The 25,074-nt window shown below is 42.4% G+C and overlaps 1 protein-coding gene across 1 annotated transcript in view; it reads left to right on the top strand.

Annotated features, from left to right (window-relative positions):
- The window catches only part of LOC128693902 (solute carrier family 22 member 20), a 435,254-nt gene that overhangs the window by 89,474 nt on the left and 320,706 nt on the right, over positions 1-25,074 (top strand). Inside the window, exon 3 of the mRNA XM_070081771.1 lies at positions 10,477-10,573. Within this exon, the coding sequence (XP_069937872.1) occupies positions 10,477-10,573 (97 nt within the window). The remainder of the gene's footprint in view (positions 1-10,476; positions 10,574-25,074) is intronic.

The following is a 25,074-nucleotide window of genomic DNA, read 5'->3' on the forward strand; positions in this document are numbered from 1 at the left end:
TAACTGGTAGACCATACAAACAGAACAAATAACTGGCAGACAGGACAAACAGAACAAATAACTGGTAGACAGGACAAACAGAACAAATAACTGGTAGACAGGACAAACAGAACAAATAACTGGCAGACAGGACAAACAGGACAAATAACTGGCAGACAGGACAAACAGAACAAATAACTGGTAGACAGGACAAACAGAACAAATAACTGGTAGACAGGACAAACAGAACAAATAACTGGCAGACAGGACAAACAGAATAAATAACTGGTAGACAGGACAAACATAACAAATAACTGGTAGACAGGACAAACAGAACAAATAACTGGTAGACAGGACAAACAGGACAAACAGGACAAATAACTGGTAGACAGGACAAACAGAACAAATAACTGGTAGACAGGACAAACAGAACAAATAACTGGTAGACAGGACAAACAGAACAAATGACTGGTAGAAAGGACAAACAGAACAAATAACTGGTAGACAGGACAAACAGGACAAATAACAGGTAGACAGGACAAACAGAACAAATAACTGGTAGACAGGACAAACAGAACAAAGAACTGGTAGACAGGACAAACAGAACAAATAACTGGTAGACAGGACAAACAGAACAAATAACTGGTAGACAGGACAAACAGAACAAATAACTGGTAGACAGGACAAACAGAACAAATAACTGGTAGACAGGACAAACAGAACAAATAACTGGTAGACAGGACAAACAGAACAAATTACTGGTAGACAGGACAAACAGAACAAATAACTGGCAGACAGGACAAACAGAACAAATAACTGGTAGACAGGACAAACAGAACAAATAACTGGTAGACAGGACAAACAGAACAAATAACTGGCAGACAGGACAAACAGAACAATTAACTGGTAGACAGGACAAACAGAACAAATAACTGGTAGACAGGACAAACAGAACAAATAACTGGCAGACAGGACAAACAGGACAAATAACTGGCAGACAGGACAAACAGAACAAATAACTGGTAGACAGGACAAACAGAACAAATAACTGGTAGACTGGACAAACAGAACAAATAACTGGCAGACAGGACAAACAGGACAAATAACTGGCAGACAGGACAAACAGAACAAATAACTGGTAGACAGGACAAACAGAACAAATAACTGGTAGACAGGACAAACAGAACAAATAACTGGCAGACAGGACAAACAGAATAAATAACTGGTAGACAGGACAAACATAACAAATAACTGGTAGACAGGACAAACAGAACAAATAACTGGTAGACAGGACAAACAGGACAAACAGGACAAATAACTGGTAGACAGGACAAACAGAACAAATAACTGGTAGACAGGACAAACAGAACAAATAACTGGTAGACAGGACAAACAGAACAAATGACTGGTAGAAAGGACAAACAGAACAAATAACTGGTAGACAGGACAAACAGGACAAATAACAGGTAGACAGGACAAACAGAACAAATAACTGGTAGACAGGACAAACAGAACAAAGAACTGGTAGACAGGACAAACAGAACAAATAACTGGTAGACAGGACAAACAGAACAAATAACTGGTAGACAGGACAAACAGAACAAATAACTGGTAGACAGGACAAACAGAACAAATAACTGGTAGACAGGACAAACAGAACAAATAACTGGTAGACAGGACAAACAGAACAAATTACTGGTAGACAGGACAAACAGAACAAATAACTGGCAGACAGGACAAACAGAACAAATAACTGGTAGACAGGACAAACAGAACAAATAACTCTTAGACAGGACAAACAGAACAAATAACTGGCAGACAGGACAAACAGAACAATTAACTGGTAGACAGGACAAACAGAACAAATAACTGGTAGACAGGACAAACAGAACAAATAACTGGCAGACAGGACAAACAGGACAAATAACTGGCAGACAGGACAAACAGAACAAATAACTGGTAGACAGGACAAACAGAACAAATAACTGGTAGACAGGACAAACAGAACAAATAACTGGCAGACAGGACAAACAGGACAAATAACTGGCAGACAGGACAAACAGGACAAATAACTGGCAGACAGGACAAACAGAATAAATAACTGGTAGACAGGACAAACATAACAAATAACTGGTAGACAGGACAAACAGAACAAATAACTGGTAGACAGGACAAACAGGACAAACAGGACAAATAACTGGTAGACAGGACAAACAGAACAAATAACTGGTAGACAGGACAAACAGAACAAATAACTGGTAGACAGGACAAACAGAACAAATAACTGGTAGACAGGACAAACAGGACAAATAACTGGTAGACAGGACAAACAGAACAAATAACTGGTAGACAGGACAAACAGAACAAATAACTGGTAGACAGGACAAACAGAACAAATAACTGGTAGACAGGACAAACAGAACAAATAACTGGTAGACAGGACAAACAGAACAAATAACTGGCAGACAGGACAAACAGAACAAATAACTGGCAGACAGGACAAACAGAACAAATAACTGGTAGACAGGACAAACAGAACAAATAACTGGTAGACAGGACAAACAGAACAAATAACTGGTAGACAGGACAAACAGAACAAATAACTGGTAGACAGGACAAACAGAACAAATAACTGGCAGACAGGACAAACAGAACAAATAACTGGTAGACAGGACAAACAGAACAAATAACTGGTAGACAGGACAAACAGGACAAATAACTGGTAGACAGGACAAACAGAACAAATAACTGGTAGACAGGACAAACAGGAAAAATAACTGGTAGACAGGACAAACAGAACAAATAACTGGTAGACAGGACAAACAGAACAAATAACTGGTAGACAGGACAAACAGAACAAATAACTGGTAGACAGGACAAACAGAACAAATAACTGGCAGACAGGACAAACTGAACAAATAACTGGTAGACAGGACAAACAGAACAAATAACTGGTAGACAGGACAAACAGAACAAATAACTGGCAGACAGGACAAACAGAACAAATAACTGGTAGACAGGACAAACAGAACAAATAACTGGTAGACAGGACAAACAGAACAAATAACTGGTAGACAGGACAAACAGAACAAATAACTTGCAGACAGGACAAACAGAACAAATAACTGGTAGACAGGACAAACAGAACAAATGACTGGTAGAAAGGACAAACAGAACAAATAACTGGTAGACAGGACAAACAGGACAAATAACTGGTAGACAGGACAAACAGAACAAATAACTGGTAGACAGGACAAACAGAACAAAGAACTGGTAGACAGGACAAACAGAACAAATAACTGGTAGACAGGACAAACAGAACAAATAACTGGTAGACAGGACAAACAGAACAAATAACTGGTAGACAGGACAAACAGAACAAATAACTGGTAGACAGGACAAACAGAACAAATAACTGGTAGACAGGACAAACAGAACAAATAACTGGTAGACAGGACAAACAGAACAAATAACTGGCAGACAGGACAAACAGAACAAATAACTGGTAGACAGGACAAACAGAACAAATAACTGGTAGACAGGACAAACAGAAAAAATAACTGGCAGACAGGACAAACAGAACAATTAACTGGTAGACAGGACAAACAGAACAAATAACTGGTAGACAGGACAAACAGAACAAATAACTGGCAGACAGGACAAACAGGACAAATAACTGGCAGACAGGACAAACAGAACAAATAACTGGTAGACAGGACAAACAGAACAAATAACTGGTAGACAGGACAAACAGAACAAATAACTGGCAGACAGGACAAACAGGACAAATAACTGGCAGACAGGACAAACAGGACAAATAACTGGCAGACAGGACAAACAGAACAAATAACTGGTAGACAGGACAAACAGAACAAATAACTGGTAGACAGGACAAACAGAACAAATAACTGGTAGACAGGACAAACAGGACAAACAGGACAAATAACTGGTAGACAGGACAAACAGAACAAATAACTGGTAGACAGGACAAACAGAACAAATAACTGGTAGACAGGACAAACAGAACAAATAACTGGTAGACAGGACAAACAGGACAAATAACTGGTAGACAGGACAAACAGAACAAATAACTGGTAGACAGGACAAACAGAACAAATAACTGGTAGACAGGACAAACAGAACAAATAACTGGTAGACAGGACAAACAGAACAAATAACTGGTAGACAGGACAAACAGAACAAATAACTGGCAGACAGGACAAACAGAACAAATAACTGGTAGACAGGACAAACAGAACAAATAACTGGTAGACAGGACAAACAGAACAAATAACTGGCAGACAGGACAAACAGAACAAATAACTGGTAGACAGGACAAACAGAACAAATAACTGGTAGACAGGACAAACAGAACAAATAACTGGTAGACAGGACAAACAGAACAAATAACTGGTAGACAGGACAAACAGAACAAATAACTGGTAGACAGGACAAACAGAACAAATAACTGGCAGACAGGACAAACAGAACAAATAACTGGTAGACAGGACAAACAGAACAAGTAACTGGTAGACAGGACAAACAGGACAAATAACTGGTAGACAGGACAAACAGAACAAATAACTGGTAGACAGGACAAACAGGACAAATAACTGGTAGACAGGACAAACAGAACAAATAACTGGTAGACAGGACAAACAGAACAAATAACTGGTAGACAGGACAAACAGAACAAATAACTGGTAGACAGGACAAACAGAACAAATAACTGGCAGACAGGACAAACAGAACAAATAACTGGTAGACAGGACAAACAGAACAAATAACTGGTAGACAGGACAAACAGAACAAATAACTGGCAGACAGGACAAACAGAACAAATAACTGGTAGACAGGACAAACAGAACAAATAACTGGTAGACAGGACAAACAGAACAAATAACTGGCAGACAGGACAAACAGGACAAATAACTGGCAGACAGGACAAACAGAACAAATAACTGGTAGACAGGACAAACAGAACAAATAACTGGTAGACAGGACAAACAGAACAAATAACTGGCAGACAGGACAAACAGAACAAATAACTGGCAGACAGGACAAACAGAACAAATAACTGGCAGACAGGACAAACAGAACAAATAACTGGCAGACAGGACAAACAGAACAAATAACTGGTAGACAGGACAAACAGGACAAATAACTGGCAGACAGGACAAACAGGACAAATAACTGGCAGACAGGACAAACAGAACAAATAACTGGCAGACAGGACAAACAGAACAAATAACTGGTTGACAGGACAAACAGAACAAATAACTGGCAGACAGGACAAACAGAACAAATAACTGGTAGACAGGACAAACAGAACAAATAACTGGTAGACAGGACAAACAGAACAAATAACTGGTAGACAGGACAAACAGAACAAATAACTGGCAGACAGGACAAACAGAACAAATAACTGGTAGACAGGACAAACAGAACAAATAACTGGTAGACAGGACAAACAGAACAAATAACTGGTAGACAGGACAAACAGAACAAATAACTGGTAGACAGGACAAACAGAACAAATAACTGGCAGACAGGACAAACAGAACAAATAACTGGTAGACAGGACAAACAGAACAAATAACTGGTAGACAGGACAAACAGAACAAATAACTGGTAGACAGGACAAACAGAACAAATAACTGGTAGACAGGACAAACAGAACAAATAACTGGTAGACAGGACAAACAGAACAAATAACTGGTAGACAGGACAAACAGAACAAATAACTGGTAGACAGGACAAACAGAACAAATAACTGGTAGACAGGACAAACAACAGGAAATTTAGGACTCTTGAGCGTTTAATAAATATTATACAACACCTTAGATAGATCAGACAAATTATGCTGTCTTACATTATGTAAACATGAACAAAATTAGGTTAGGTTAGGTTACATTAGAGTCCTAGGTAAGGTTAGGGTGCTAGGTGAGGTTAGGTTAGATTAAAGTACTAGGTTAGGTTAAGTTAGGATACTAGGTTAGGTTAGGTTAGATTAGGGTGCTAGGTTAGGTTAGGTTAGGTTAGGTTAGGTTAGGTTAGGTTAGGTTAGGTTAGGTTAGGTTAGGTTAGGTTAGATTAGGGTGCTAGGTTAGGTTAGTTTAGAGTGCTAGGTTAGATTAGGGGGCTAGCTTAGGTTAGGTTAGGTTAGGGTGTTAGGTTAGGGTGCTAGGTTAGGTTAGGTTAGGGTGTTAGGTTACGTTAGGTTAGGTTAGGTTAAGTTAGGTTAGGTTAGATTAAGATAGGTTAGTTTAGGGGAGGTTAAGTTGGTTAGGTTAGGTTAGGATGCTAGCTTAGATTAAGTTAAATTAGGTTAGGTTAGGATGCTAGGTTAGGTTAAGCTAAGTTAGGTTAGGTTAGGGTGATAGGTTAGGTTAAGTTAGGTTAGGGTGCTAGGTTAGGTTAGGTTAGGTTAAGTTAGGTTAGGTAAAGTTGGTTAAGTTTCTTGTGGTTAGGTGAGGTTAGGTTAGGTTAGGGTGCAAGGTTAAGGTGCAAGGTTAGGTTAGCTTAGGTTAGGTTAGGTTAGGGTGCAAGGTTAGGGTGCTAGGTTAGGTTAGGTTAGGTTAGGTTAGGTTAGGTTAGGTTAGGTTAAGAAAGGTTAGGTTAGGTTAGGGTGCAAGGTTAGGGTGCTAGGTTAGGTTAGGTTAGGTTAGGTTAGGTTAGGTTAAGAAAGGTTAGGTTAGGTTTTAAGTCAGGTTAGATTAGGTTAGGTTAGGTTAAGTTAACATAGTCAGATTAGGTAAGATTAGGTTAGGTTAGGTTAAGTTAACATAGTCAGATTAGGTAAGATTAGGTTAGGATAGGTTAAGTTAGGTTAGGTTAGGTTAGGTTAGGTTATGTTAGGTTAGGTTAGGTTAGGTTAGGTTAGGTTAGGTTAAGTTAACTTAGTCAGATTAGGTTAGGGTGCTAGGTTAAGTTAGGGTGCTAGATTAGGTTAGGTTAAGTTAGGTTAGGTTAGGTTAGGTTAGGTTAGGTTAGGTTAGGTTAAGATAGGTTAGGTTAGGTTAGGTTAGGTTGGTTAGGTTAGGTTAGCTTAGGATGTTAGGTTAGGTTAGCTTAGGATGTTAGGTTAGGTTAGGTTAGGGTGCTAGGTTACGTTAGGTTAGGGTACTAGGTTAGTTTAGGTAAGGTTAAGTTAGGTTAGGTTAGGTTAAGTTGATTAGGTTAGGTTAGGTTAAGTTCATTAGGTTAGGTTAGGTTAGGGTGCTAGATTAAGATGCTAGGTTATATTACGTAAGGTTAAATTAGGTTGGGTTTGGGTGCTTGGTTAGGTTAGGTTAGGGTGCTAGATTAAGATGCTAGGTTATGTTACGTAAGGTTAAATTAGGTTGGGTTGGGGTGCTTGGTTAGGTTAGGTTAACTTAGGTTTGGTTAGGTTGAGTTAGGTTGTGGTAGGTTAGATTAGGTTAGGTTAAGTTAGGTTAGGTTAAGTTGGTTAGGTTATGTGTAGATAGGTGAGGTTAGGTTAGGTTAGGGTGCAAGGTTGGGTTAGGTTAGGGTGCTAGGTTAGGTTAGGTTAGGTTAGGTTAAGTAAGGTTAGGTTAGGTTCGGTTAAGTCAAGTTAGATTAGGCTAGGTTAGGTTAAGTTAACTTAGTCAGATTAGGTAAAGTTCGGTTAGGTTAGGTTGGATTGGATGCTAGGTTAGGTTAGATTAAGTTAGTTTATGTTAGGTTAGGTTAGGTTAGGTTAGGATAGGTTAGGTTAGGTTAGGTAAGGTTAGGTTAGGTTAAGTCAGGTTAGATTAGGTTAGGTTAGGTTAAGTTAACATAGTCAGATTAGGTAAGATTAGGTTAGGTTAGGTTGGGTTAGATTGGATGCTATGTTAGGTTAGGTTAAGTTACGTTAGGTTAGGTTAGGTTAGGCTATGTTAAGTTAGGTTAGGTTAGGTTAGGTTAGGTTAAGTTAAGTCAGGTTAGGTTAGGTTAGGTTAGGTTAAGTTAACTTAGTCAGATTAGGTTAGGGTGCTAGGTTAAGTTAGGGTGCTAGATTAGGTTAGATTAAGTTAGGTTAGGTTAGGTTAGGTTAGATTAGGTTAGGTTAGGTTAGGTTAAGTTAGGTTAGGTTAGGTTAGGTTAGGTTAGGTTAGGTTGGTTAGGTTAGGTTAGCTTAGGATGTTAGGTTAGGTTAGGTTAGGGTGCTAGGTTACGTTAGGTTAGGGTGCTAGGTTAGGTTAGGTAAGGTTAACTTAGGTTAGGTTAGGTTAAGTTGATTAGGTTAGGTTAGGTTAAGTTGATTAGGTTAGGTTAGGTTAGGGTGCTAGATTAAGATGCTAGGTTATGTTACGTAAGATTAAATTAGGTTGGGTTGGGGTGCTAGGTTAGTTTAGGTTAACTTAGGTTTGGTTAGGTTGAGTTAGGTTGTGCTAAGTTAGATTAGGTTAGGTTAAGTTAGGTTAATTTAAGTTGGTTAGGGTATGTGTAGATAGGTGAGGTTAGCTTAGGTTAGGGTGCAAGGTTGGGTTAGGTTAGGGAGCTAGGTTAGGTTAGGTTAGGTTAGGTTAGGTTAAGTTAACTTAGTCAGATTAGGTATAGTTAGGTTAGGTTAGGTTAGATTGGATGTTAGGTTAGGTTAAGTTAGTTTAGGTTAGGTTAGATTAGGTTAGGCTTGGATAGGTTAGGTTAGGTTAGGTTAGGTAAGGTTAGGTTAGGTTAAGTCAGGTTCGATTAGGTTAGGTTAGGTTAAGTTAACTTAGTCAGATTAGGTTAGGTTAGGTTAGGTTAGAGTAGGATAGGTTAGGTTAGGTTAGGTTGCTTTAAGTTAGGTTAGGTTAGGTTGCTTTAAGTTATGTTAGGTTGAGTTAGGTTAGGTTAGGTTAGGTTAGGTTAGGTTAGGTTGAGTTGGGTTTGGTTAGGTTAGATTAGGTTGTGTTAGGTTTGGTAAGGCTAGGTTGAGTTAGGTTAGGTTACGTTAGGTTAGGTTGAATTAGGTTAGGTTAGGTTAGGTTAGGTTATGTTAGGTTGTGTTAGGCTACCTTGTGTTAGGTTAGGTTAGGTTAGGTTGAGTTAGGTTAAGTTGAGCTAGGTTTGAGTTAGGTTGAGTTAGGTATGGTTAGGTTAGGTTAAATTAGGTTAGGATAGGTTAGGTTAAGTTAGGTTAGGTTAGGTTAGGTTAGGTTGAGTTAGGTTAGGTTAGGTTGAGTTAGGTTGAGTTAGGTTGAGTTAGGTTAGGTTAGGTTAGGTTAGGTTAGGTTAGGTTTAGTTAGGTTAGGTTGAGTTAGGTTACGTTAGGTTAGGTTAGGTTAGGTTTGGTTACGTTAGGTTGGGTTAGGTTAAGTTAGGTTAGGTTAGGCTGAGTTAGGTTGAGTTAGGTTAGGTTAGGCTAGGTTAGGTTAGGTTAGATTTGGTTAGGTTAGGTTGAGTTAGGTTAGGTTAGGTTAGGTTTGGTTAGGTTAGGTTGAGTTAGGTTAAGTTAGGTTAAGTTAGGTTATGTTAGGTTGAGTTAGGTTAGGTTAGGTTGAGTTAGGTTAGGTTAGGTTTGGCTAGGTTAGCTTGAGTTAGGTTAAGTTAGGTTAAGTTAGGTTATGTTAGGTTGAGTTAGGTTAGGTTAGGTTAGGTTAGATTGAGTTAGGTTAGGTTAGGTTAGGTTAGGTTGAGTTAGGTTAGGTTGAGTTAGGTTAAGTTAGGTTAAGTTAGGTTATGTTAGGTTGAGTTAGGTTAGGTTAGGTTAGGTTGAGTTAGGTTAGGTTGAGTTAGGTTGAGTTAGGTTAGGTTGAGTTAGGTTAGGTTGAGTTAGGTTAGGTTGAGTTAGGTTAGGTTGAATTAGGTTAGGTTGAGTTAGGTTAAGTTAGGTTAAGTTAGGTTATGTTAGGTTGAGTTAGGTTAGGTTAGGTTGAATTAGGTTAGGTTAGGTTTGGCTAGGTTAGCTTGAGTTAGGTTAAGTTAGGTTATGTTAGGTTGAGTTAGGTTAGGTTAGGTTAGGTTAGGTTGAGTTAGGTTAGGTTAGGTTAGGTTAGGTTGAGTTAGGTTAGGTTGAGTTAGGTTAAGTTAGGTTAAGTTAGGTTATGTTAGGTTGAGTTAGGTTAGGTTAGGTTAGGTTGAGTTAGGTTAGGTTGAGTTAGGTTGAGTTAGGTTAGGTTGAATTAGGTTAGGTTGAGTTAGGTTGAGTTAGGTTAGGTTGAGTTAGGTTAGGTTGAGTTAGGTTAGGTTGAGTTAGGTTAGGTTGAATTAGGTTAGGTTGAGTTAGGTTAGGTTGAGTTAGGTTAGGTTGAGTTAGGTTAGGTTGAGTTAGGTTAGGTTGAGTTAGGTTAGGTTGAGTTAGGTTAGGTTGAGTTAGGTTAGGTTGAGTTAGGTTAAGTTGAGTTAGGTTAGGTTGAGTTAGGTTAGGTTGCTATGTTAGTTCTGGTGAAAGAATTATTTAGTTGCTCACAACATTTCTCAAGAGTCGATTGTTGGTTCTGCACTTCATTTATATGTCAGATTTTGTCTTTATACATTATGTTCACGATATATTTTAATGTTGTTGAGAAATATTACACTGTACAGGTCAGAGTGCGTGATGGTGGAGGAGGAGAGAGTGCCGGTACCGTGCACCAGCTGGACCTATGACACGTCAGTCTTTCACTCCACCATCGCCATGGAGGTTTGTGCACCTTACCCTCACCACTTACACATTCGCGGCTACGTGGTATACATACGCGGTACAATCAAACAGTTCCTGGACTGCCACGAAAAAAAAATTAAGCTTATCTAATCACTTATTAGTTGTAATCTTCCTTGAGGTAGTCGCCCTGGGAGGCTGTACACTGATCATAACGCCTCTGCACTTTTTAAAACATTTCTGAAACCTTTCTTTCCTAACGGCGTCTAGCGCCGTTAAAACGCAGCCGCTTGAGTGACATTTTGTTTTTAAGAAGATTAAGAAATCTCAGGTGCTAGATCTGGGAACTAGGGAAGGTGGAGGACGACCACCATCTTTATGGCCAAAAAAAGATCGTCTTTCTAGTCTTGAGTCAGCTATCAGTAACCCAGTGTCATGCCTCCATAACCCAGTGTCATACCTCTGTAACCCAGTGTCATACCTCCATAACCCAATGTCATACCTCCATAATCCAATGTCTTACCTCCATAACCCAGTGTCATACCTCTGTAACCCAGTGTCATACCTCAATAACCCAATGTCATACCTCCATAACCCAGTGTCATACCTCTGTAACCAATTGTCATACCTCCGAAACCCAGTGTCATATCTCAGTAACCCAGTGTCATTCCTCTGTAACCAAGAGTCATACCTCCATAACCCAGTGTCATACCTCTCTAACCCAGTGTTATACCTCTGTAACCCAATGTCATACGTTCACAACCCAGTGTCATACCTCCGTTACCCAGTGTCATACCTCAATAACCCAGTGTCATACCTCTGTAAGCCAGTGCCATACCTTTCTATTCCAGTGTCACACCTCTATAACCCAGTGTCGTACCTCTGTAACCCAGTGTTATACCTCTATAACCCAGTGTCATACTTTTGTAACGGAGTGCCACACCTCCATGACCCCGTGTCATACATCTATAAATCAGTGACATATCTCTGTAACCAATGTCATACTTCTGTAACCCAGTGTTACACCTCCATAACCCCGTGTCTTGCCTCTGTAATTCAGTGTCATACCTCTGTAATCCATTGTCATACTTATGTAATCCAGTGTGGCACACCTCTGTAACCCAGTGTCATACCTCTGAAACCTAGTGTAACCCAGTGTCATACCTCCATAACCCAGTGTCATACCTCCATAATCCAGTGTCATACCTCCATAACCCAGTGCCACACCTCCATAACCCAGTGTCATACCTCCATAACCCAGTGTCATACCTCCATAACCCAGTGTCATACCTCAATAACCCAGTGTCATACCTCCATAACCCAGTGCCATACCTCTGTAACCAAGTGTCATACCTCCGAAACCCAGTGTCATACCTCTGTAACCCAATGTCATACCTTCATAATCCAGAGTCATACCTCTGTTACCCAGTGTCATACCTCAATAACCCAGTGTCAAACCTCTGTAAGCTAGTGCCATACCTCTCTAATCCAGTGTCAAATCTCTATAACCAAGTGTCGTACCTCCGAAACCCAGTGCCATACCTCTGTAACCCAGTGTCAGACTTTTGTAACCCAGTGTCACACCTCCATAACCCAGTGTCATACCTCTGTAACCCAGTGTTACACCTCCATAACCCAGTATCACACCTCTGTAACGCACTGTCATACCTCCAAAACCCAGTGTCATACCTTGATAACCTAATGCCATACCTCTTTAACCCAGTGTCATACCTCTCTAACACAGTGCTATACCACTGTAACCTAGTGTCATACTTCTGTAACCAAATGTCATACTTCTGTAATCCAGTGCCATACTTCGGTAACCCAGTGTCATACCGCTGTAACCCAGTGTCATACCTCCATAACCCAGTGTCATATCTCCATAACCCAGTGTCATTCCTCTGTAACCCAATGTCATATTTCCATAACCCAGTGTCATATCGCCATAACCCAGTGTAATACCTCCATAACCCAGTGTCATACCTTCATATCCCATTGTCACACCACCATAACCCAGTGCCACACCTTTATAACCTAATGTCATACCTCTCTAACCCAGTGTCACGCTTCCATAACCCAGTGTCACACCTCCATAACCTAGTGTCACACCTTTGTAACCCTGTGTCATACCTCCATAATCCAGTATCACACCTCTGTAACGCAGTGTTATACCTCCATAACCCATTGTCATACATCCAAATCCTATTGCCATAACTCTGTAACACAGTGCCATACCACTGTAACCTAGTGTCATACTTTTGTAACCAAATGTCATACTTCTGTAACCCAGTGCCATACTTCGGTAACCCAGTGTCATACCGCTGTAACCCAGTGTCATACCTCCATAACCCAGTGTCATACCTCCATAACCCAGTGTCATTCCTCTGTAACCCAATGTCATACTTCCATAACCCAGTGTCATACCTAAATAACCCAGTGTCATACCCCCATAACCCAGTGTAATACCTCACTAACCCAGTGTCATACCTCCATAACCCAGTGCCACACCTTCATAGCCTAACGTCATACCTCTGTAACCAAGTGTCACACCTCCATAACCCAGTGTCACACCTCCATAACCTAATGCCACACCTTTGTAACCCTGTGTCATACCTCCATAACCCAGTGTCACACCTCCATAACCCAGTGTCATACCTCCGTATCCCATTCTCATTCCTCTGTAACCCAGCGTCATACCTCCATAACCCAGTGTCACACTCCCCTAACCCAGTGTCATACATCTGTAACCCAGCGTCATACCTCTGTAACTACGTGTCACACATCCACAACCCAGTGTCATGCCTCTGTAACCCAGCGTCACGCCTCCATAACCCAGTGTCATACCTCTGTAACACAGTGTCATACCTCCATAACCCAGTGTCATAACTTCATAATCTAGTGTCATAACTTTGTAACCCAGTGTCATACCTCTGCAACCCAGAATCACAAATCTGTAGCCCAGAGATATAAATCTGTAACCCAATGTCATACTTCCGCAACCCAGTGTCATACTTCTGTAACCAAGTACCATACTTCTGTAACCCGTTGTCATACCTCTGTAGCCCAGTGTCACACCACCATAATCCAGTGCCATACCTCCATAACCCAGTGTCATGCCTCCATAACCCAGTATCACACCTCCATAACCCAGTGTCACTCCTCTAAAACCCAGTGCCACACCTCCATACCCTAATGTCTTACCTCTGTAACCCAGTGTCATGCCTCCATAACCCAGTGTCATGCCTCCATAACCTAATGTAATTCCTCTGTAACCCAGTGTCATACCTCCATAACCCAGTCTCACACTCCCATAACCCAGTGTCATACCTCTGTTACCCAGTGTCATACCTCTGTAACTACTTGTCACACCTCCATAACCCAGTGTCATACCGCTGTAACACAGTGTCATACCTCCATAACCCGTTGTCATACCTTCATAATCTAGTGTCATAACTTTGTAACCCAGTGTCATACCTCTGTAACCCAGACTCACAAACTTGTAATCAAGAGTCATAAATCTGTAACCCAGTGTCATACGTCTGTAACCCAGTGTCATACTTATGTAACCCAGTGCCATACTTCTGTAACCCGTTGTCATACTTCTGTAACCCAGTGTCACACCTCCATAACCCAGTTTCACTCTCCCATAACCCAATGTCATACCTCTGTAACCCAGTGTCATACCTCTGTAACTACGTGTCACACCTCCATAACCCAGTGTCATACCTCTGTAACACAGTGGCATACCTCCATTACCCAGTGTCATACCTTCATAATCTAGTGTCATGACTTTGTAACCCAGTGTCATACCTCTGTAACCCAGAGTCACAAATCTGTAACCCGTTGTCATACCTCTGTAAATGTTACGACTATGGCTATACCCGTTTTATTTTATAATAGGATATGCCCCTTCATTTTATAATATACATGTTAAGGCTAATATTAATGCTAATATTGTATTATATTATGTTTTGTTATGCTTTAATGTTATTTGCATGTAGTGGGAAACCACTAACTAGGTTTAAGTGCCGGTTAGCAGCTCAGGTGCTGAGGTCTCCCTCAGTCAGGTGACCAACCTGACACTGGCTTACCACTCAGTGGTACCGTCAGTAGGTTGACAGCACCTGCTCAGAGAAGGTTCACAACCCTTGCTCTGAGTGGTTTTACAGCACTCGCTGAGAGTATGTCCTTCACACTCTGACTAGCCTTCCCACTTCTAGTCTGGGCTTGCAGAGCCAGGGGAGCATACCTCACTCATTGACCTCTCATAAGAGATGTGTCAAGTTTTCTATTGTGGTCGTTTTTCTTTCATGACTGACTTCCTTTCTTAAGCTTGTCACTTTCGAGTTATTTATGCTCGGGTAAATTAATCTTTCCATGTGACTGAATAAGCCTTGTCGGCCTTGATGTTAATTTGTGGTCTAAGCTATTCTTAGTCATGTTGGATGGAAATGAGTTAGTACTAAGTCCGTCACTTACGAGTTCTTGTATACTCTGAATTGATAGTTCAGATAAGTCTTTATAAGCATTGTAAGTCACTTTGTGGCTAGGTCTTAATAACCATTATAGGTGCATATTATTGGTGATTTTAGTACAAAGCTCAACCTCAAGAGGTTCATTTATTCATATCAATGTACTGGTACGTACCAAGAGAAATGTAAGAGTTAAACTCCTTATTTTATGTTAATCACAACATATCATACATTAAGCTAAAACTCTACTAGTAAAGATTCTAAGTTTTAGTTATTTGTTTCGTAATCCTGAATTCTTATTAAAAGTTATTGTTACAAAACCGTAAACAGGCCATATGTTCAACAAGAATGTTACCTTAACACTCTACCATACCATTGGAGAAGGTTAAGAAGACGAGTTTTGTAACAGTAACCCAGTGTCACACCTCCATAACCTAATGTCATACCACTGTAACCCTGTGTAATACCTCCAGAACCCAGTGTTAAACTTCTATAACTCAGTGTCACGGCTCCATAACCCAGTGTCATACCTCCATAACCCGGGTGTTATATTCCATAACCCAGTGTCTCCCCTCCATAACTCAGTGTCATACCTCTTTAACCAAGTGCCATACCTCTGTAACGCAGTATCATACCTCTGTAACTACGAGTCACGCCTCCATAACCCAGTACTATACCTCTGTAACCCAGTGTCATACTTCTGTAACCCAGTGTCATACTTCTGTAACCCAGTGTCATACCTCTGCAACACAGTGCCATACCACTGTAACCTAGTGTCATACTTCTGTAAGCCAGCGCCATTCTTCGGTAACCCAGTGTCATACTGCTGTAACCCAGTGTCATACGTCAATAACCCAGTGCTATACCTCCATAACCCAGTGTCATTCCTCTGTAACCCAATGTCATACTTTCACACTCAGTGTCATACCTCCATAACCCGTGACATAACCCAATAACCCAGTGTCATACCTCCATAACCCAGTGTCATACGTCCATATCCCATTGTCACACCTCCATAACCCAGTGTCATACCTCCATAACCCAGTGTCATACCTCCATAACCCAGTATCATATCTCTGAAACCCAGTGTCATACCTCCATAACCCAGTGTCACACTCCCATAAACCAGTGTCATACCTCTGTAACTACGTGTCACACCTCCATAACCCAGTGTCATGTCTCTGTAACCCAGCGTCACACCTCCATTACCCAGTGTCATACCTCTGTAACACAGTGTCATACCTCCATAACCCAGTGTCATACCTTCATAATCTAGTGTCATAACTTTGTAGCCCAGTGTCATACCTCTGTAACCCAGAGTCACAAATCTGTAACCCAGAGTCATAAATCTGTAACCCAGTGTCATACTTCTGTAACCCACTGCCATACTACTGTAACCCGTTGTCATTCCTCTGTAACCCAGTCCCCTCAAGGAAGGTTCCTTGATGTTGGTGAGGGGCTCTTGATTTAGGGAATTGAATCTGTGCTCCAGTTCCCCGAATTAAGCCTGAATGCCTTCCACATCCCCCCCCCAGGCGCTGTATAATCCACCGGGTTTAGAGCTTCTCCCTTGATTATAATAATAATAATAATAATCTGTAACCCAGTGTCATACTTCTGTGACCCTGTGTCATACTTCTGTAACCCAGTGCAATAATTCTGTAACGCGTTGTCATACCTCTGTAACCCAGTGTCACACCTCCATAACTCAGTGTCACACTCCCATAACCTAGTGTCATACCTCTGTAACCCAGTGTCATACCTCTGTAACACAGTGTCATACCTCCATAACCCAGTGTCATACCTTCATAATCTAATGTCATAACTTTGTAACCCAGTGTCATACCTCTGTAACCCAGAGTCACAAATCTGTAACCCGTTGTCATACCTCTGTAACTCTGTGTCACACCTCCATAACCCAGTGTAATACCTCCATAACCCAGTGTCATGCCTCCATAACCCAGTGTCACACCTCTAAAACCCAGTGCCACACCTCCATAACCTAATGTCATACCACTGTAACCCACTGTCATACCTCCATGACCCAGTGTCAAACCTCCATAAGCCAGTGTCATACCTCCAGAACCCAGTGTCAAACTTCTATAACCCAGTGTCACGCCTCCATAACCCAGTGTCATACATCCATAACCCAGTATCATACTCCCATAACCCGGGTGTTATATTCCATAACCCAGTGTCTCACCTCCATATCTCAGTGTCATACTTCTGTAACCCAGTGCCATGCCTCTATAACCCAGTATCATACCTCTGTAACTACGTGTCACTCCTCCATAACCCAGTACCATACCTCTGTACCCAAGTGTCATACCTGTGTAGCCCAGTGTCACACCTTCATAATCCAGTGTCATACCTCTGTAACCCAGCGTCACACCTCTATAACCCAGTGTCATACCTCTGTAACACAGTGTCATACCTCCATAACCCAGTGTCATACCTTCATAAACTAGTGTCATAACTTTGTAACCCAGTGTCATGCCTCTGCAACCCAGAGTCATAAATCTGTAACCCAGAGATATAAATCTGTAACCCAGTGTCATACTTTCGTAACCCAGTGCCATACTTCTGTAACCCAGTGCCATACTTCTGTAACCCGTTGTCATACCTCTGTAACCCAGTGTCACACCACCATAACCCAGTGTCATACCTCCATAACCCAGTGTCATACCTCCATAACCCAGTATCACACCTCCATAACCCAATGTCACTCCTCTAAAACCCAGTGCCACACCTCCATAACCTAATGTCATGCCTCTGTAACCCAGTGTCATGCCTCCATAACCCAATGTCATACCTCCATAACCTAATGTAATTCCTCTGTTACCCAGTGTCATACCTCCATAACCCAGTGTCACACTCCCAGAACCTAGTGTCATACCTCTGTTACCCAGTGTCAAACCTTTGTAACCACGTGTCAAACCTCCATAACCCAATGTCATACTGCTGTAACAGTGTCATACCTCCGTAACCCATTGTCATACCTTCATAATCTAGTGTCGTAACTTTGTAACCCAGTGTCATACCTCTGTAACCCAGAGTCACAAATTTGCAATCCAGAGTCATAAATCTGTAACCCAGTGTCATACTTCTGTAACCCAGTGTCATACTTCTGTAACCAAGTGCCATACTTCTGTAACCCGTTGTCATACTTCTGTAACCCAGTGTCCCACCTCCATAACCCAGTGTCACACTCCCATAACCCAGTGTCATACCTCTGTAACCCAGTGTCATACCTCTGTAACTACGTGTCACACCTCCATAACCCAGTGTCACACCTCCATAACCCAGTGTCATGCCTCCATAACTCAGTGTCACACCTCTAAACCCAGTGCCACACCTCCATAGCCTAATGTCATACCACTGTAACCCAGTGTCATACCTCCAGATCCCAGTGTCATACCTCCAGAACCCAGTGTCACGGCTCCATAACCCAGTGTCATACATCCATAACCTAGTGTCAAATCTCCATAACCCGGGTGTTATGTTCCATAACGCAGTGTCTCCCATCCATAACTCAGTGTCATACCTCTGTAACCAAGTGCCATACCTCTTTAACCCAGTATCATACCACTGTAACTACGTGTCACGCCTCCATAACCCAGTACTATACCTCTGTAACCCAGTGTCATACCTCTGTAACCCAGTGTCACGCCGTCATAACCCAGTAGCATATCTCTGTAACCCAGTGTCACAACTCCATAAAACAGTGTCATACTTCAGTAACCGTGTGTCACACCTCCATAACCCAGTATCACACCTCTGTAACGCAGTGTCATACCTCCATAACCCAGTGTCATACCTCCATAACCTAGTGCCATACCTCTTTAACCCAGTGTCATACCTCTGTAACACAATGCCATACCACTGTAACCTATTGTCATACTTCTGTAAGCCAGCGCCATTCTTCGGTAACCCAATGTCATACCACTGTGACCCAGTGTTATAAGTCCATAACCCAGTGTTATACCTCCATAACCCAGTGTCATTCCTCTGTAACCAAATGTCATGCTTCCATACCCAGTGTCATACGTCTATAACCCAGTGTCATAACCCCATAACCCAGTGTCATACCTCCATAACAATGTGTCATACCACCATATTCCGTTGCCACACCTCCATAACCCAGTGTCACACCTCCATAACCTAGTGTCACACCTTTGTAACCCTGTGTCATACCTCCATAACCCAGTGTCACACCTCCATAACCCAGTGTCATACCTCCATAACCCAGTATTATACCTCTCTAACCCAGTGTCATTCCTCCGTAACCCAGTTTCATTCCTCTGTAACCCAGTGTCATACCTCCATAACCCAGTGTCACACTCTATAAACCAGTGTCATACCTCTGTAACCCAGTGTCATACCTCTTTAACTACGTGTCACACCTCCATAACCCAGTGTCATGCCTCTGTAACCCAGCGTCACACCTCCATTACCCAGTGTCATACCTCTGAAACACAGTGTCATACCTCCATAACCCAGTGTCATACCTTCATAATATAGTGTCATAACTTTGTAGCCCAGTGTCATACCTCTGTGACCCAGAGTCACAAATATGTAACCCAGACTCATAAATCTGTAACCCAGTGTCATACTTCCGTAACCCAGTGTCATACTTCTGTAACTCACTGCCATACTACTGTAACCCGTCCCCTCAAGGAAGGTTCCTTGATGTTGGTGAGGGGCTCTTGATTTAGGGAATTGGATCTGTGCTCCAGTTCCCCAAATTAAGCCTGAATGCCTTCCACATCCCCCCCCAGGCGCTGTATAATCCTCCGGGTTTAGCGCTTCCCCCTTGATTGTAATAATAATAATACTGTAACCCGTTGTCATACCTCTGTAACCCAGTGTCATACTTCTGTGACCCAGTGTCATACTTCTGTAACCCAGTGCCATACTTCTATAACTCGTTGTCATACCTCTCTAACCCAGTGTTACACCTCCATAATTCAGTGTCACACTCCCATAACCTAGTGTCATACCTCTGTAACCTAGTGTCATACCTCTGTAACTATGTGTCACACCTCCATAACCCAGTGTCATGCCTCTGTAACACAGTGTCACACCTCCATAACCCAGTGCCATACCTCTGTAACACAGTGTCATACCTCTATAACCCAGAGTCATACCTTCATAATCTAGTGTCATAACTTTGTAACCCAGTTTCATACCTCTGTAACCCAGAGTAACAAATTTGTAACCCGTTGTCATACCTCTGTAACCCTGTGTCACACCTCCCTAACCCAGTGTAACACCTCCATTACCCAGTGTCATGCCTCCATAACCCAGTGTCACACCTCTAAAACCCAGTGCCACACCTCCATAACCTAATGTCATACCACTGTAACCCACTGTCATACCTTCATAACCCAGTTCAAACCTCCATAAGCCAGTGTCATATCTCCAGAACCCAGTGTCAAACTTCTATAACCCAGTGTCACGCTTCCATAACCCAGTGTCATACATCCATAACCCAGTATCATACCTCCATAACCCGGGTGTTATATTCCATAACCCAGTGTCTCACTTCCATATCTCAGTGTCATACCTCTGTAACTCAGTGCCATGCCTCTGTAACCCAGTATCATACCTCTGTAACTACGTGTCACGCCTCCATAACCCAGTACCATACCTCTGTAACCCAATGTCATACCTGTGTAACCCAGTGTCACACCTTTATAACCCAGTTTCATATATCTATAACCCAGTGTCACACCTTCATAATCCAGTGTCATGCCTCTGTAACACAGCGTCACACCTCCATAACTCAGTGTCATACCTTCATAATCTAGTGTCATAACTTTGTAACCCAGTGTCATGCCTCTGTAACCCAGAGTAAAAAATCTGTAACCCGTTGTCATACCTCTGTAACCCAGTGTCACACCTCCATAACCCAGTGTCATACCTCCATAACCCAGTGTCATGCCTCCATAACCCAGTGTCACACCTCTAAAGACCAGTGCCACATCTCCATAACCAAATGTCAAACCACTGTAACCCAGTGTCATACCTCCACAACCCAGTGTCATACCTCTGTAACCCAGTGTCATACCTCTGTAACTACGTGTCACACCTCCATAATCCAGTGTCATACATCCATTACCCAGTGTCATACCTTCATAATCTAGTGTCATAACTTTGTAACCCAGTGTAATAACTCTGTAACCCAAAGTCACAAATCTGTAACCCGTTGTCATACCACTGTAACCCAGTGTCACACCTCCATAACCCAGTGTCATGCCTCCATAACTCAGTGTCACACCTCTAAACCCAGTGCCACACCTCCATAGCCTAATGTCATACCACTGTAACCCAGTGTCATACCTCCAGGTCCCAGTGTCATACCTCCAGAACCCAGTGTCACGGCTCCATAACCCAGTGTCATACATCCATAACCTAGTGTCATGCCTCCATAACCCGGGTGTTATGTTCCATAACGCAGTGTCTCCCATCCATAACTCAGTGTCATACCTCTGTAACCAAGTGCCATACCTCTTTAACCCAGTATCATACCACTGTAACTACGTGTCACGCCTCCATAACCCAGTACTATACCTCTGTAACCCAGTGTCATACCTCTGTAACCCAGTGTCACGCCGTCATAACCCAGTAGCATATCTCTGTAACCCAGTGTCACAACTCCATAACACAGTGTCATACTTCAGTAACCGTGTGTCACACCTCCATAACCCAGTATCACACCTCTGTAACGCAGTGTCATACCTCCATAACCCAGTGTCATACCTCCACAACCTAGTGCCATACCTCTTTAACCCAGTGTCATACCTCTGTAACACAATGCCATACCACTGTAACCTATTGTCATAATTCTGTAAGCCAGCGCCATTCTTCGGTAACCCAGTGTCATACCGCTGTGACCCAGTGTTATACGTCCATAATCCAGTGTTATACCTCTATAACCCAGTGTCATTCCTCTGTAACCAAATGTCATGCTTCCATACCCAGTGTCATACGTCTATAACCCAGTGTCATAACCCCATAACCCAGTGTCATACCTCCATAATAATGTGTCATACAACCATATTCCGTTGTCAAACCTCCATAACCCAGTGTCACACCTCCATAACCTAGTGTCACACCTTTGTAACCCTGTGTCATACCTCCATAACCCAGTGTCACACCTCCATAACCCAGTGTCATACCTCCATAACCTAGTATCATACCTCTGTAACCCAGTGTCATTCCTCCGTAACCCAGTTTCATTCCTCTGTAACCCAGTGTCATACCTCCATAACCCAGTGTCACACTCCTATAAACCAGTGTCATACCTCTGTAACCCAGTGTCATACCTCTTTAACTACGTGTCACACCTCCATAACCCAGTGTCATGCCTCTGTAACCAAGCGTCACACCTCCATTACCCAGTGTCATACCTCTGAAACACAGTGTCATACCTCCATAACCCAGTGTCATACCTTCATAATCTAGTGTCATAACTTTGTAGCCCAGTGTCATACCTCTGTGACCCAGAGTCATAAATCTGTAACCCAGTGTCATACTTCCGTAACCCAGTGTCATACTTCTGTAACTCACTGCCATACTACTGTAACCCGTTGTCATACCTCTGTAACCCAGTGTCATACTTCTGTGACCCAGTGTCATACTTCTGTAACCCAGTGCCATACTTCTGTAACTCGTTGTCATACCTCTGTAACCCAGTGTCACACCTCCATAATTCAGTGTCACGCTCCCGTAACCTAGTGTCATACCTCTGTAACCTAGTGTCATACCTCTGTAACTATGTGTCACACCTCCATAACCCAGTGTCATGCCTCTGTAACCCAGCGTCACACCTCCATAACCCAGTGCCTTACCTCTGTAACACAGTGTCATACCTCTATAACCCAGAGTCATACCTTCATAATCTAGTGTCATAACTTTGTAACCCAGTTTCATACCTCTGTAACCCAGAGTAACAAATTTGTAACCCGTTGTCATACCTCTGTAACCCTGTGTCACACCTCCCTAACCCAGTGTAACACCTCCATTACCCAGTGTCATGCCTCCATAACCCAGTGTCACACCTCTAAAACCCAGTGCCACACCTCCATAACCTAATGTCATACCACTGTAACCCACTGTCATACCTTCATAACCCAGTTCAAACCTCCATAAGCCAGTGTCATATCTCCAGAACCCAGTGTCAAACTTCTATAACCCAGTGTCACGCTTCCATAACCCAGTGTCATACATCCATAACCAAGTATCATACCTCCATAACCCGGGTGTTATATTCCATAACCCAGTGTCTCACTTCCATATCTCAGTGTCATACCTCTGTAACCCAGTGCCATGCCTCTGTAACCCAGTATCATACCTCTGTAACTACGTGTCACGCCTCCATAACCCAGTACCATACCTCTGTAACCCAATGTCATACCTGTGTAACCCAGTGTCACACCTTTATAACCCAGTATCATATATCTATAACTCAGTGTCACACCTTCATAATCCAGTGTCATGCCTCTGTAACACAGCGTCACACCTCCATAACCCAGTGTCATACCTTCATAATCTAGTGTCATAACTTTGTAACCCAGTGTCATGCCTCTGTAACCTAGAGTCAAAAATCTGTAACCCGTTGTCATACCTCTGTAACCCAGTGTCACACCTCCATAACCCAGTGTCATACCTCCATAACCCAGTGTCATGCCTCCATAACCCAGTGTCACACTTCTAAAGACCAGTGCCACATCTCCATAACCAAATGTCATACCACTGTAACCCAGTGTCATACCTCCATAACCCAGTGTCATACCTCTGTAACCCAGTGTCATACTTCTGTAACTACGTGTCACACCTCCATAATCCAGTGTCATACATCCATAACTCAGTGTCATACCTTCATAATCTAGTGTCATAACTCTGTAACCCAAAGTCACAAATCTGTAACCCGTTGTCGTACCACTGTAACCCAGTGTCACACCTCCATAACCCAGTGTCATGCCTCCATAACTCAGTGTCACACCTCTAAACCCAGTGCCACACCTCCATAGCCTAATGTCATACCACTGTAACCCAGTGTCATACCTCCAGATCCCAGTGTCATACCTCCAGAACCCAGTGTCACGGCTCCACAACCCAGTGTCATACATCCATAACCTAGTGTCATACCTCCATAACCCGGGTGTTATGTTCCATAACGCAGTGTCTCCCATCCATAACTCAGTGTCATACCTCTGTAACCAAGTGCCATACCTCTTTAACCCAGTATCATACCACTGTAACTACGTGTCACGCCTCCATAACCCAGTACTATACCTCTGTAACCCTGTGTCATACCTCTGTAACCCAGTGTCACGCCGTCATAACCCAGTAGCATATCTCTGTAACCCAGTGTCACAACTCCATAACACAGTGTCATACTTCAGTAACCGTGTGTCACACCTCCATAACCCAGTATCACACCTCTGTAACGCAGTGTCATACCTCCATAACCCAGTGTCATACCTCCATAACCTAGTGCCATACCTCTTAAACCCAGTGTCATACCTCTATAACACAATGCCATACCACTGTAACCTATTGTCATACTTCTGTAAGCCAGCGCCATTCTTCGGTAACCCAGTGTCATACCGCTGTGACCCAGTGTTATACGTCCATAACCCAGTGTTATACCTCCATAACCCAGTGTCATTCCTCTGTAACCAAATGTCATGCTTCCATACCCAGTGTCATACGTCTATAACCCAGTGTCATAACCCCATAACCCAGTGTCATACCTCCATTATAATGTGTCATACCACCATATTCCGTTGCCACACCTCCATAACCCAGTGTCACACCTCCATAACCTAGTGTCACACCTTTGTAACCCTGTGTCATACCTCCATAACCCAGTGTCACACCTCCATAACCCAGTGTCATACCTCCATAACCCAGTATCATACCTCTGTAACCCAGTGTAATTCCTCCGTAACCCAGTTTCATTCCTCTGTAACCCAGTGTCATACCTCCATAACCCAGTGTCACACTCCTATAAACCAGTGTCATACCTCTGTAACCCAGTGTCATACCTCTTTAACTACGTGT

The sequence above is a fragment of the Cherax quadricarinatus genome, chromosome 6 (assembly GCF_038502225.1).
Source record: "Cherax quadricarinatus isolate ZL_2023a chromosome 6, ASM3850222v1, whole genome shotgun sequence".
Classification (NCBI taxonomy): domain Eukaryota; kingdom Metazoa; phylum Arthropoda; class Malacostraca; order Decapoda; family Parastacidae; genus Cherax; species Cherax quadricarinatus.